Source organism: Geotrypetes seraphini, chromosome 7 (assembly GCF_902459505.1).
Source record: "Geotrypetes seraphini chromosome 7, aGeoSer1.1, whole genome shotgun sequence".
Taxonomy (NCBI): domain Eukaryota; kingdom Metazoa; phylum Chordata; class Amphibia; order Gymnophiona; family Dermophiidae; genus Geotrypetes; species Geotrypetes seraphini.
Window position 1 is genome coordinate 1,692,522 of NC_047090.1, and position 15,047 is coordinate 1,707,568.

Here is a 15,047-nt window from a genome sequence, read left to right on the forward strand (position 1 = left end):
CTCACTGCTTAAGGGTGACACCTAGTGGCAATGTTCAAGACTGTCTGCAATGACCAGAATACAAATTTCATGGAGGAGAAGGAAGGAAAGATATAAAATGGGGTGAGAGGATTCCCAAGGTAGAGCCCAGCCCTGGAAGTATGAAAGAGCAGGAAGAGACTTCCAGGAAAAAAAAAGCCAACAACTGGAAAATGTCCTCAGCCTTTTTCTGAACTAGAACCAGCACGCGCATACCAGGAAATGCTCATAAATGCAGACACTGACTGACCATTGTTTACCATACTAGTCGTTCCCCGGTATTACGACATATCTTGGAAATTGCCATTTTCATATTGGTAGGGAGGGTTTTCCACCTCTAAGTCCTGCGTCACTCCCTTGTGCTTTCTCCAGTTTTTCTTTCGCACCTCGCTGCTGTGAACGGTAGCGCCATAAGACATTTTCTTCTGTGGACTAACAAAAGACTCTCTGTTCAGTTCAGTCTCTTCGGCTAGTTCATCTTGATCTAGGATTCCACATTGATCCTCGCCAAGGTTTTCTGGATCTGCCCATTCTTGCTTCTCCCCAGAGGCGAAGATACCATAGAATAGAACCCCGCTGTAGTGTACGATCGCAGCTATCAGAAACACATTCTGCCACTCTTCTCGGGTCTATAGGCAACAATTGACAAACATAATCGTAGTTAGAATGACAGCACAGACAATAAGATGAGAACAATGTTGGGGAGGATAACTTTGTATATGTTTAAGTGGAGAAATACTGTAGATGTGTAAGTTCACCCATGTAGAGATGGGCAAATATTTTAGAAAAGGCTGAAAGCGATAAATCTTTTATATAATACGAATAAAACCATTCACAATGAAAAAATATGAGGAAGAAGAGAATGATATGGAGCCATGAAAATTATTCCACACTTTTCTTGACACTGCATTTTGTTTTGTTTCATTTCATATTATTGAAATGAAAAGTGTCCATTCTCTTCTTGGTTGGACTGAGCACTTTTCAGCGGCCCCTCTTATTGTGATGTCATAATGCCTCATTCCACCAATGCCTAAGAGCCAACCTCATTGGTGATGTCACAATGGCTCGATTTCCCTGTACTTGCTCCCATTTGCTAGATGCATTTGCCTCATTGAAACGAAAAGTGTCAAGAAAAGTGTGGAATAACTTGTAAGTTTCATGGCTCTACATCATTCGCTTCTTGGCTGGGCTGAGCACTTTTCAGCAGCCCCTCGTATGTAATGTTATGCACAAGAAAAATAGTGGTTTAACAAATGGACATATGCTGGGGGTGTGAAAGTCAGAAATATCTGTTTTGTCTAGTTTCCTGTGTCATTAATGGGATTTGCATTTTTTTCCAGTAAACTGGTTTTAGCTTTAATAATGCGAGAAAATAGATTTTTTTTCTATCCCGTTCTCCCCAATGAGCTCAGAACAGGTTACAGGTTAACATACATAATATACAATTAATGGATTAGAGTTTAATTTTTTGCAATTCAGGTTTTTATCCTAACTCGACACATACTAGGGATCTAATACCAACAGGTATAATACAGTGGGACACCGATTATCCAGACTATCCTTGGGAGAGGGTAGTTCAGATAATCAAAAATCTGGATAATTGGACGGTAATTTATTGTCTTTAAAAAAAAATACCTTCGGTGCATCCTCCCCCCCCTTCTCCCGCCAAGAAAAGGCAGCGTTCCCCCTCGCTCCCTGAACAGGCACCACCAACCTGCTCCTGGACCCACAGAAAAGACCCCAGGCCTACCATGTTTCCCTGGGGGTCTAGCGGCAGTGCTGGGGCAGGAGTGATCCTACTTGCTCCTGCCCCTGCTCTGTCAGCAATGAAAATAGCTGCCGAGACTTCCAGGGGCAGTCTTCAAATATAAATTGAGGAGGGGGGGTAGGACTCAAATATAAACTGAGATTCCCCCCCCCCCCAAGGCAATCCAGATAACTGGACAACTGGATAATTGGAGTTCGGATAATTGGCGTTCCACTGTATACAGTTATAGGTTACAACAGTGTATCGCAAACTGTGTGTCACAGGACACCAGTGTACCTCCTAAGATTTCAGATGTGCCATGGTATACTGGGGAAGAGGAGAAGTGCCAACGCCGACTGACTGTCTACAGGACGTGCCTCTCACGAAGAGAGGCACGTCCTGTAAACAATCTCCCCACGCCGGCACCTCTTCTCCCTGCTGGCCCTTCTCTCCAGTAAAGGTCCTGCTCTCGGCGCAAGGCCCATTAGAAGGGCCTTTGCGCATGCGCTGACAGCGGCACGCTGATGTCACATGTGTGTGATGTTATCTCGCTGACGCCAGCGCACCTCCGGGTGTCTCGAGCCAGGGCCAAGTTTCAAAATTTCAAGTTTCAAGTTTATTTTGATTTGATACTGCCTAATGTACAATCTAAGCAGTTCACTTAAAATTACACTAAAACGTGTGCCCCGGCTCGAAAAAGTTTGCCATAGTTACAGTGAAAGATTTTCAAACAAGGTTTTATCCTAATGCAACATATACTGAGGATCTATAGAGGTATAAATCCTATTTTCTATTCCAAATCAAATTGTTGGTTAATTAAATTCTTTAAAAATTACCTTATGCCGCGTCATTGCACCAACAATAAGTGGACATACCATTCCCGATAAGGTGCCAACACCATTAGATATCCCCATGAGGATGCTGGCATATCTTGGTGCAATATCTAAGTGATTGACATTAAAACCTATAATTGGAGAAAATAAAAATACACATAAAAAGGAAGGTCTCACCCTCTTAGCATTTGTTTTATGTTTTTTATATCCAGGAAATATTTTTTCTTCTGCAATGTATTGCACATTATTCAAGGACTACAGAAATGTAACTCTGTATAGTTTTATTTATTTTGTTTTATTTTAATTTCTTTCTTCTTTTTTTTTTGTTGGGGAAAGTATGTAGTATGGGGGTACTGGTTGGTTATTTTCAGACCTTGCATGGCTTTGCATTCTTTGCTTGGTTCACTGAAATTTTGCTGTATTATATGTAGTCCTTTGTACTATTATTGAATGGTTAATTTAAACATATGAGGGTCATTTCATAAATAATGCAGAGGTTGGCAACATTGGGGAGTGGATGATGCAATTGCAGTAAAACCTTGTTTCACTTTCACTTTCACTTTCACTTCAGTGCTTGAAGCAGCAGGACATGTGCTTAGGAACTCTGCAGTGTACATAATGTGGCTGTGACAAGTGTGGGAAATGGAGGCTGCAGGTGTCTCGGGTACTGTGTCTGTTGACGAGCACAGGTTGTACATTAAGATTGTAACTCTATGTGGCAAAAACCCGACAGAAATCCACAGTGCGTTACGTGAAGTATTTTTCCTTTTTCCCCCGGTGTGAATGTTTGACTTGGATCTAAATGGGATTTTGATTAGATTGATAATATCAAACAGGACTAAATGATGTATGGGGCAGTTCTCATTTAGGCTTATGTCTGGTGCTGGTCATCTATGAGTTACTACCCAAGCCTAAAATCCCTCGTTTGTACACCAAGGGCTCATACTGATGTCCATTTATTAAAAGAACTTTTGTAATTAATTATTTTGCACTTTTTCTTAGTTCAAACGTTCTCCCTGAGGGACTAAGAGTGTTAGCCAATTATAGATTGGATTTTAGATTGGACACTATTGGCTACAACATTGTCCAAAGGGTTGTATATTTTTTGTGCTGAGTTAACAGTGGACCATAGTACAGTTTCTCGGTGGGCAACTCGTTTTCGGAGTGGCCATGTGAGCATAGATGATGATGCAAGACCAGGAAGGCCAAAATCAACAACCGATGAACGATCATGAAGGCATCATCATCACAGACAAAGTTCCATGTGGAAGAAGTGTCACAGCAGTGTATTATCGTGATTTTTTGCAAAAAATGCACAAAACCCGACCTCAGTTGCTCACCCGCACATAGGGAATGTCATCATTGAAAAACTATGTGAATACGGCTAGGAGGTGTCACCTCATGCTCCCTACAGTCCAGACATGAGTCCACCAGACTTCGACCTTTTTCTAAAATTGAAACAACCTATGCATGGACATCGTTTTACATCTCTGGAAGAGCTTTCTTCCGCCATTTCCTGAGCCATTCGGCAGCTGAACAAAAACGGTGCCTTGGATGGAATTATGAAGCTTCCCGGACGTTGGGACTCAGTCATTTCATAACAGGGAGACTATATTGAAGGATTGTAAAGAAATACTTGGAAAAAAAAAAATAAAACATGTAAATTAAAAAAAAATAGTGTGCATTATTTATGAAAGGACCATCGTATTTATAATTTTTTAAAACTAAAATTGCATTTATGTAATCATGTTTAAAAGTCCTTTCAATAGGGATTTCCTTACATTTTCTTGAATGAATAGGGGACTCTGAACAGTATGTAATTTAAACATAAGACGTTGTATACTAAGGTCCTTTATCCAGGAAATCTTCTGATTAAATTGTATTATGTTAGATAAGGGGCTGGCTCAGTGAATTTTTTACCTACTTCGTGTCTCCAGCGTTCAAATTTCACAACTCTTTGGTGGTTTTCATTGTGGCTAGTCAGGCTATTTATGTTATTCCACATTTGTAAAGGTTACGTAATTTATATCTCGGATCCCTGAGGAAGGCGTGTTTTGCCAAAACACGGCCCATGTTGGGTCCTACTATGACAAATGTGGACTTTGTGTTTTAAAAGATTTACTGAATAAAAGCAGCGTCCAGAACATTGGATTTCCAGTCTTGTTTGTTTGGATTGTCCTTTTTCTCCTCTGGAAATCTGGGTCTGCTTCTTTGGTTCTGACTCAGAGAATTAGAAGCTACACTATACACTCTCCTGTGGAAGACCCAGGTTTGATTTCCAGATCTGGTGAACTTCCAAGTTCAGCCAATGCTGGGGGTGATGACACATATTCTTTTGGATCCTCCAGAAATATGTTTTATTCTTGTTAGTATTAAATACTGAAAGCTCAGTTAACACGTTTAAAATCTTTGGAACCAAGTATTCCTAGACTACCAGGGGAGGCTTTTCAAATCCCGGACAAAGTGCTGGGTTTTGAAAAGCCGTCCAGAACCCCGGACATGTCTCCCTAAATTTCATTGGGCAGGAGGAAATCCGCACATGCTCGGATTTCCTCCTGCCTGATGAGAGCAGGGGGTAGGGCTGGGGTGGAGCTAGGGCGGGATTGGAGGTGGGACTGGGGGAGTAACAGGGCAGGGATGGTTAGAACTGGGCAGGCCTAGAATAAAATCTGGCAACCCTACATAGAACCACTGTTCCCTCTGAATCCTCTAGCTACAGTTCTGCCAGTGGGTGGTTCTGTTTCGCTATCACATTTTCAATAGTGAGGGACAGACATTTTCTGCAGGACTCCAGGGAACCTGCCTGTCCTTAGACAGAAACCGCAATATTGAAGCACCACCCCCTACTCAGTGGTGTAGCTGGGGAGGTTGGCAGCCATGCAACCCCTCACTCTTCCCTGCCACTTGAGCATCCCTCCCACTCTTCCCCAATGTTTGAGTGCCCCCACCCACCCCTTGCATACCTGTTGAAATGTTCGCCAGAGCGAGCAGCATCTTCTACCTGCTGTATGCGCCGACCTCAGCTCCCTTTTGACATCACATCCTGGTCTCGCAACTAGGAAGTTACATCATAAGGGAACTGAGGCAAGTGCGAGAAGCAGGTGGAAGATACTGCTTGTGCCGGCGAACATTTAAACAGCTACGCCGGGGGGAGGGGTGCAGAGAGGAGGACAAGTGCTGGCGCCCCGCGAAGATGGCACCCAGAGCACTCTGCCCCCCCCCCCTACTGATAGCAATGCAGTTGAAGGACTCCCGCTCAGCTTAGAGGGAAGAGTGCATAGAACACAATTTCAAAAGAGCTTAATTTTACCTGAAATAGCAAAGCCACTAAATCCTACTGCTAGAACCAAGAAAGAGATAGCCATTCCTTTTGTATGAGAAAAGCCAACCACCAAAAGCAGAGTTGCTTCCATGCCAAAACCTGCAATGGAAAACAGACATGAACAACGTCATCCCTAGTGATACATATTTTTGTAATGACGTTTGTTAGCAATGTTTTATCTTCAAGGTCCCCTTAGTCTCTTCAGACTATGACGGGAACTCACAGCAGCCATTTTCTATGAGTAATCTGCACGGGTCAGGAGCGTAGGAAGATCGCTCCTACCCTGAAAGACCACTAGACCACCAGGTAAGGTCCGGGAGGTGGGAAGGTGGTGGGGTGATTCCAGTTTTAGGAAATTGCGACTAATCAAAATCACGAATCCTAAAACCGCAAATCGGGAGGGGAGAGTAATTATAACAGTAGCACGTACAGGTGGAGGGGAGGGAGGGAGACTTTGGCCTGGTGTATATTCCTCCACATCTGAGATTCCAGAGCCATTGTTACCTGCACTAAAGCGCTATGGAGGTAATTCTATAACTCTTATAATTTGGCGCCCAGAAGGTATCTAATTGAAGCCTATTCTATAAAGGAATGTAGGGTGTCTACTTTCCTTTCCAGAATACTAGATTAAAAAGCACTTAAACCAGTCATAGAACTGGCATGTGCTCATGTCTAAACGTTATATTATGCTAATCAAGTTTTCTAGTCCACCTTTACCTATTCAGTTCAAGGTCGGATAACTGTACAAGAGGTTGGGTCAGTTACCCAGGAAGTTACAATGGACGGTTTGACACGGACATTAAAAACAGTTGCTAGTACAGGTCGATCAGTACAGCTATTAATACAATTAGGTTATAATTACAAATACATAGTTACACAAGTTCAAGTAACTATGGCTCATCGTTGGCTCATCGCTATGTCCCAGGAGTTGCATTAGACAGTCTAGAAATGAGCTTTTACAATCAAATATAATCTTCTATTTGTGTGTCGTTCATACCTATACCGGCTCAAGGTGACTTTAAAGAGAGGAGAGAGAGAGGGGAGGAGGATAGGTAGGAGGGGAGAGAGGAGTGGCGGAGTGAGGATAGGAGGCGCATGGGGTAGTGGAATCCCCCATACCCTCCACTCCACTCCCACCCCCGTTCCTTCCCCCCCACATCACACTCGCACCCTCCCTTCCCCTCCCCCTGTACCACTTTAAATCTTCGCTAGCATGAGCAGCTTCTCTGGCCTGCTGCTTGTGTTGGTGTTTTCTTTCCTTCTGATGTCATTTCCTGGCCCTACTATCAGGAAGTGATTTCAGAGGGAAGCCAGGCTGGTGTGAGCAGCAGGCTGGAGAAATTGCTTGCACTAGTGAAGCTTTAAAGAGATACGGGGGGAAGAGAGGGCATGAGCATGGCATGGGGGTGCTGAGAGGTACCAGCGCCCCACCAAGATGGCACCCGGGGTGGTATGCCCCCCTCCCGCCCCTCCTTTACTATGCCACTGTTCACAATTACCATTTCAATTACTTCAGGGCTGGCTCCCTGTCTTGGTACGGAAATGCTTTTAAAAGTTTTCTGAAGCTGAGAAAATGAGATTACTGGAGACAGGTGCATAACTTAGAGTATTCTATACGTTATGGACCAAATTCTCTGTATGTCCCCTAAAATAGCAGTGCCAAAAAGATCAGCACTTAGTACGATTCTATAAACCTCCTTCGGAGTTAGACATGGTTTATAGAATCACGGGTCACGCCCATCCACATGACTAACATTTAGGTGCAAGCATTTATGCCATTGAAAACTAGGCCTAAATGCCTGTGCCTAAGTTGTGTGTGGAACAGGCATATTCTAGAACAGCTGGTGCGAGCAACATGCAGACATTGCTCACTAATGAAGATAATACAGAGGTACGGGGTGGAGGGGGAGGGATGATGCGAGCACTGCTTGGTATGGAAGGGTGGGAGAGAGTACTAGAGACCTGGATTAGCCACCATGAGAACGGGCTACTGGGCTTGATGGACCATTGGTTTGACCCAGTAAGGCTATTCTTATGGTTTTATATAGGTGACACCTGCAGGCATAAGGTCTATTGAGGTGGTAGACAGATAGATACAGTAGGTTTTGAATGGGTTTTGGAGGCCTCCCCATACAATGTAAGGGGGTTATGGTAAGGTGTGTACCTGTGACTTTTTATATGATGCTCATTGCAATGCCCCCTAGAGTGCCCCACTACTCATCTAGGATGTCTTCTAAAAATGCTGGCTCCCCTCATACCTCCTAATGACTTATTTTGTGTGTTTTGCATTTGGACATTTTATATTAAAAAAATGGTCAAAGTAGATAGGCGTACTAAGGGCAAACACGTCTAGAAATGGTCATTTTCAAAAAAACCAAGACAGCCCACTTTTGAGGAATCCTCATCCGCACAAAGTTACGATTCACTATTGTTTTCAGTTTTTAATCCACGTGTTTTTATAACAGGACTTTTAGGGACCCCTGAGGAAGACAACATTGTCGAAACACGGAACCTTGTTGGGTCCTAGGTATATTTTAGGTGGATTATGAATTTGTATATTTTTAACTAAAGCCTGCATCTTGAACATCTCCATCTCCACTGAGTTTTCATTTTCGCTGGATTTGCATTTTCTGTGGGATTAAGGGTCAGTCTCTTACTTGTTTTGCAGTTTCATAAATGGACATTTTCTCTACTCAATATTTGGACACACTGCAGAAAACGTCCAAAGTCGGACTTAGACATTACATCAAAAATGGCCTTGCAATCTCTTTACAATCAGTGGGGCTCCAGGCATTTCAAAAGATATTCATACACTGAGACAATTCCATTTCTTCTCTGGTTAAATATATTGTGGTAACATACTTCTAATATTATGGATTGCCACATTTAAGGGAGATGTTATCAGTGTGGGCTACGGTTAAGATATGGAACCTGTGCTAAAAAAAACCCAGTATGTTAGTGGTAAAATAACACTTCTTAACCATAGCCCACATCGATAACTCCCCCCCCCTTAGTGATAAGAGTTTCAGTCTTTGGCAACAGAGCTGATATTGTGATGTCATAATGCCTCATTCCACCAATGCCTAAGAGCCTGACTCATACGTGATGTCACAATGGCTTGATTGCCCTATACCTGACTCACTTTTACTATATAGCAGTGATTTTGATTTCTAGAGACATTTCTCTTTAATTAAAGGGGGAAGTTATCAACATGGGCTAACATTAAGGCCCCCTTTTATCAAGCTGCATTAGGGCTTTTTATCGCAAGTCGCTGCGGTAAAAGCTCCGACACTCAAAGAAATTCTAATCGGAGTTTTCACCACAGCAAATTACGATAAAAATACCCTAATGCAGCTTGATAAAAGGGGGCTTACGACATGTTACTTTACCGTTACCCCCCAGTTATTGGTAACTAATCCCCCCCTTTTACAAAACGATAGCGTGGTTTTTAGCGCCAGCTGCGGCAGTAACAGTTCCAACACTCATAGGAATTCTATGAGTATTAGAGCTGTTACCGCTATGGCCAGTGCTAAAAACTGCACTATGGTTTTGTAAAAGGGGGGAGGGGGGTAAGTCTCATTGTATAAAATAACACGAGTTAACAGTAATGGTTAATGTTTTTTGGTAAACTTCTTAGGAGTAAGCAGGGTATAAATAAAAACAAATAAATAAATAAAACATATTAACCATAGCCCACATTAATAACTTTACCCCTTAGAATCATAATTATTTGTCTAATGATGAATTCAATGAATAAATGGACCCAGGTGATGAAATTCAGTTATTTACGAGAAGACTCTTTGTTGAATGTAAACGTTACCTCCACAATTCATGATCTTCCTGACCGCGGTTGTGGACAAAATCTTCCTGCTCCGTAAAAAATCAGCCAGCTGTCCCCCAATAGGTACAATAATTGTCATGACCATATGTGGAACCGCAGACAAAAACCCAACCTTAGATCAAGAAAAGAAAAGTTGTATATGACCAAGCCGTTTCATGGTTTTTTTTTTTACTAAAAAATAATTGAGCCAATAATCAAACCATGTATCCAGATAACTGCCGCTATTATTCAGATAAATGGCTTAGTCAGGTGATTACCATTAGTATATTTGAATGTACAGAGATAAAAGTAAACAAATGGGAAAGATAAGGCGACAAATTTTTATTGGACCAAATTCATTTTTTTTTTTTTAATTGGATTTAATACATTTACAATATCATAAAGATATCAAGGAAAAAAAGGTTCCATACAAGTTTCAATATAACAAATAATACAAAAAAACAATCCTTTACAAGCCCACTAAAAGAGGAAACATATTGCTTATATCAAATAAATTTTAAGGAAAAACAAAGAAATGGGTTGAGTTCCAATGAACTCAAATCATTCCCAACTAAATTAGGACATTGGGACATACCTACCCTTATTCCTCATCGATAAATGAAAAGAAAAAAAAAAAAGAAGAAATCTCACTTCTGTTCACGAGCTACCAAAAATTGTTGCAATTGAATGGGATCCCAAAAGACAAATTCAGTATCTTGTATCTTAACTAAACATTTACAAGGAAACTTCAAGTAAAATGATGCCTCAAGTGCCAATACTCTAGTTCTCAATTTCAAAAATTATTTTCTTCTAAACTGAGTAGCTCTTGAGACATCTGGAAAGATGCTAACCAAGTCCCCACAGAACTTGGTCAGTCTATTTTTAAAATAAAGTTTCATTAACAACATTTTATCTGTCTCACTCATACATGTTAGGCCAAATTCATTTTTTGACTAGCTTTTGGGAGTTGATACTCTGGATGTGAGAAAGCATGTACCAGCTTCAACATCTACTCAAGAAATATGTTCTTTGTTTGGAACAGAGTTAAAAAGAAGTTCTGGCCAAATTGCTGGTGGTATAGATTGACCCTCTTCTCCCAACTGGCGGTCCTTCTCCCAGGTAGCCAGGATCCTGTTTCTAAAGGGTTGAGGGCATGGGGTCTGTGTGTCCTGGGTCAATTTATCTTTGAGGTGGACATTATTGCCTTTGAAAATTTGAAGGAGGACTATGGGTTGGAACAGTGAGAATGACACGGTGACAGAATTCATCACTTAAGAGCATAAGAATAGCCTCACTGGGTCAGACCAACGGTCCATCAAGCCCAGTAGCCCGTTCTCACGGTGGCCAATCCAGGTCACTAGTACCTGGCCAAAACCCAAGGAGTAGCCAACGTTCCATGCTATCTTCACAATTAGGAATAGGGTATGCTTTACAATGCAAATGAACCCCTTAATCCTAGAATGGGTCTGGGCTGTCCACCACACCGCTGAAAACCATCCCATGTCATTCTTTAGTGTCTATCTCAACTTCAGTCCTTCTACCCCAGCATTCTTCAATGCAAGGCTTGAGGGTCAGTGGCTCTGCCCATTCATACTCTGATTCTTATGTGAACCAAGTATAAGATAATGAAGCCATTGTGACATCACTGATAAGCTTGGCTCTTATTGGCCCTTCTTATTAGTCCTTCTACACTAGCATTCTTCAATGCAAGGCTTGAGGGTCAGTGGCTGAGCCCATTTATACTCTGATTCTTATGTGAGCCAACTATAGGATGATGAACCCATTGCGACATCACTGATGTGATTGGCTCTTAGGCATTGGTGGAATGAGGCATTATGACATCACAATATGTGCTCTGGATATCAGAGACTGTCATTCTTTAGTGTCTCTCAACCTCAGTCCTTCTACACCAGCATTCTTCAATGCAAGGCTTGAGGGTCGGTGGCTGTGTCTATTCATACTCTGATTCTTCCCTCTCTTCTTAAAGTTTCAAGTTTCATATTTTTCTTGATTGATCGCTTAATCAAATTCTAAGCGATTAACATATTAAAATATAGTCAAATAGAGACAAAACATTACAAACTTTAAAAAATGACATGGGGATGGATTCCCGCAGTTATCCACGGGGACAGGAACGGTGATGAATTCTTTCACCCTGTCTTTCATGTTTTAATCTGAAAAGTTATGAGAACACCTGCTTGAGGCAGCTTTAATGTATGAGGCTAGATGAGGGAGACTTACCCACATTTATAGGCTAGAGGCTCCTTCAGCAATTTGACCATCCCTTAAATAAGTCCATATTTATGGGGAAGCTGACTTGAGAAGACAACTTGACCCTATAAATCCCCTTTGAAGTATAAATTGCTAGTATCCTTATTGAAAATCATAATATGGCACGCTACCAATGGTATTATGCACCTGAGCACTTAAAGATGATATTTAGTGTGGTCCAAAAGTTATGTTAGAGGGAATGCAGTTGTGGGGACTTTTAAGCATATATGGTGGCTCAACCCAAAGGTACAGAGCTACTAGGCTGATATAGAAATTTTTTAATATAATATTCTGGGAATTCAGGTGGGATGTAATCTAACGTGTCTACTACTGCAGGTACAGAGGCCTGGAATTACTCAGAAAGGGCCTGATTCTATAAACAGCGTCTAACTCCTACGCGCACAGTTGTCAATCAAATCCTAGGTGCTGTTTATAGAATCACGCCAAGTGGTGCCTGACTTGGCATATTAATGACACCTACAGTACTTTTCAGGTAGCGCATCCTTAGGCACCATATGAAATTTCACATGTAACTTTAATTAATCATTTTTAATTTTTTTAATTTGTTTTTAATGGCGTGGTCAATTACCAGACTAATTTAATTAAGAAAAATTAAGTTGCACAGAGATTTTGGTTAGACATCGTCAATGCATTTAGCATTGCTATTGACATGGGCTACCATTAAGAACATAAGAATTGCCACTGCTGGGTCAGACCAGTGGCCCATCCTGCCCGGCAGTCCGCTCCCGCGGCGGCCCTTAGTAATAGCACAAGTTAATGGTAAAATCATATATCTTAATGGTAGCCTGAAATGCTAACTTCGCCCCTGAGATACACCAAAATTAACAATACATATTTAATCTTTGATACATGCTAAAATGCCACCAAAATGAACAAAAAAATCATGCTTCCAAGTTTATAGTACCTTGCTTATAGGAAATTCAAAGACCTCTTCAAAGTACGCTGGTTGGCTTATGAGCAGCAAATAGAAAGTCCAGCTTCTACAAAAGTTTGCCACGATGATTGCATACACTGGCATTGAAGTGAAGAAACTGCTCCAGGGGGTTTTAAACTTCTACAACGGACAAGTGAAGGACACATTTGTAGGCAAAACCACGTACAGAATCTGCACCAGCTATTACACTTATAGCAGTATGCAACCGCTCATTAGGTTGAATCATACATTGATTATGGGGCTTTTTGTAGGGTTGCCAGATTTTACATTCATACAATCGGACCCCCCCTAAACCCACCCCCAGGCCTGCCCGTCCCCGCCATGCCCCAGTCCTGACCCTAATCCTGCCCTTGCCACGCCCCCGCTGCTTGCTCTGGTCAGGCAAGAAGGCATCCGCACATGAACAGATGCGACACGATGACGTCAAGCGCACTTGTGCGTGTGCATGGCCTCATTGTGTGCTCTTGCCCGCCACAATTTTGGGGGAAGCTTTTCCAAACCCAAAGTGCCGGGTTTTGAAAAGCCATCCGGAAGAGCGACTAAAATGATTGAGGGGCTGGAGGAGTTGCCATACAGTGAGAGATTGGAGAAACTGGGCCTCTTCTCCCTTGGAAAGAGGAGACTGAGAAGGGACATGATCGAAACATTCAAAATACTGAAGGGAATAGACTTAGCAGATAAAGACAGGTTGTTCACCCTCTCCAAGGTAGAGAGAACGAGAGGGCACTCTCTAAAGTTAAAAGGGGATAGATTCCGTACGAATGTAAGGAAGTTCTTCTTCACCCAGAGAGTGGTGGAAAACTGGAACACTCTTTTGGAGGCTGTTATAGGGGAAAACACCCTCCAGGGATTCAAGACAAAGTTGGACAAGTTCCTGCTAAACTGGAACGTACGCAGGTTTGACTGGACTCATTTAGAGCACTGGTCTTTGACCTGGGGGCCGCCGCATGAGCGGACTGCTGGGCACAATGGACCACTGGTCTGACCCACCAGCGGCAAATCTTATGTTCTCAACAGGAGTACATGTCCAGGGAAATCCAGACATCTGGTAACCCTAGCTTTTCGTCAACTGGAGATAATCCTAGGATGCATTACCCCAACTGCATTAGTTTACCTTACAAATATACTAATGAAACCATACTGTTCTTCTTGGAAACTGACTTTTGCAGGGATCTCTAAAGGACAACTGGCAACAAACCGCCTCATATCCTATAGGATAGAGGTGAGCAACCTCAGTCCTCAAATATCACAACGCAGTCAGGTTTTCAAGATTTCTCCAATGAATATGCATGAGAGGTAATGCAAGCAAATAGATCTCATGTATATTCATTGGGGAAAATCCTGAAAACCCAACTGGGCTTCAGCCCTCAAGGATCAAGGTTGCCCACCCCTGTTATAGGATGTATTTTTATGCTTAAGAAAAGCAGGCCCTTACTACACTGCTGCTTGATACTGATGCCGGTCCTCTCTCCTCACGGCAGCTAGCCTACAAAGATGCATCCTGTTGGGACTGGGCAGTAGCGTGGGAGGAGGGAACTGGCCTGAGGGTGCTGGAAAAAGAAGTCCAGATCCACAAAGCCATAACCTTTTGAGCCAGTCCTGAGGCTAGGCTTTGTTTGTGGATCACCTGCATCTGAACCTGCTTTAAATGCATTCCTCAGTAGATGGATGGATTAAGCCACTTAGTTGGCCACTGACTCATGGCATACACAGTGAGGGATCTACCCTGTGATGTTTCAGAGCAGGTATAAATTTGTATTGCCTTCTCCTGTGCAGTTTCACTAAGTTGCTGCTGCTTAACATAGGGCCCCTTCAGCCTACAGCACTTGGTGCACTTGGTGCTCCCAGGGAGTCTCCTATCCAGGTTCTAGCCAGGCCTGACCCTGCTTAGCTTCTGATAGTAAGAACAGACCTACTCAGGGCAGCCGGACTATAAGCGCATTCCTCACTAAAGACCCCTTAATATCTGAACAGCTACTCAGACTATACAATGAGTTTTTCCAAGAGCAACTGTGTTGTCTGCTCAAGGGGTAAGTATGAGAAAAAAAAAAAGGCCTTGAGAGCTTCCTTTCTCTGTGCCC

At 42.4% G+C, this 15,047-nt stretch overlaps 1 protein-coding gene across 1 annotated transcript in view; it reads right to left on the minus strand.

Annotated features, from left to right (window-relative positions):
- Positions 1 to 299: 299 nt before the first annotated feature.
- SLC17A8 (solute carrier family 17 member 8) overlaps positions 300 to 15,047 on the minus strand; it is a 62,792-nt gene continuing 48,044 nt past the window's right edge. The window contains exons 8-12 of the mRNA XM_033953026.1: positions 12,937 to 13,086; positions 9,741 to 9,873; positions 5,909 to 6,019; positions 2,602 to 2,729; positions 300 to 647 (exon numbers count right to left, since the gene is read on the minus strand). Coding sequence (XP_033808917.1) covers positions 300 to 647; positions 2,602 to 2,729; positions 5,909 to 6,019; positions 9,741 to 9,873; positions 12,937 to 13,086 — 870 coding nt within the window. The remainder of the gene's footprint in view (positions 648 to 2,601; positions 2,730 to 5,908; positions 6,020 to 9,740; positions 9,874 to 12,936; positions 13,087 to 15,047) is intronic.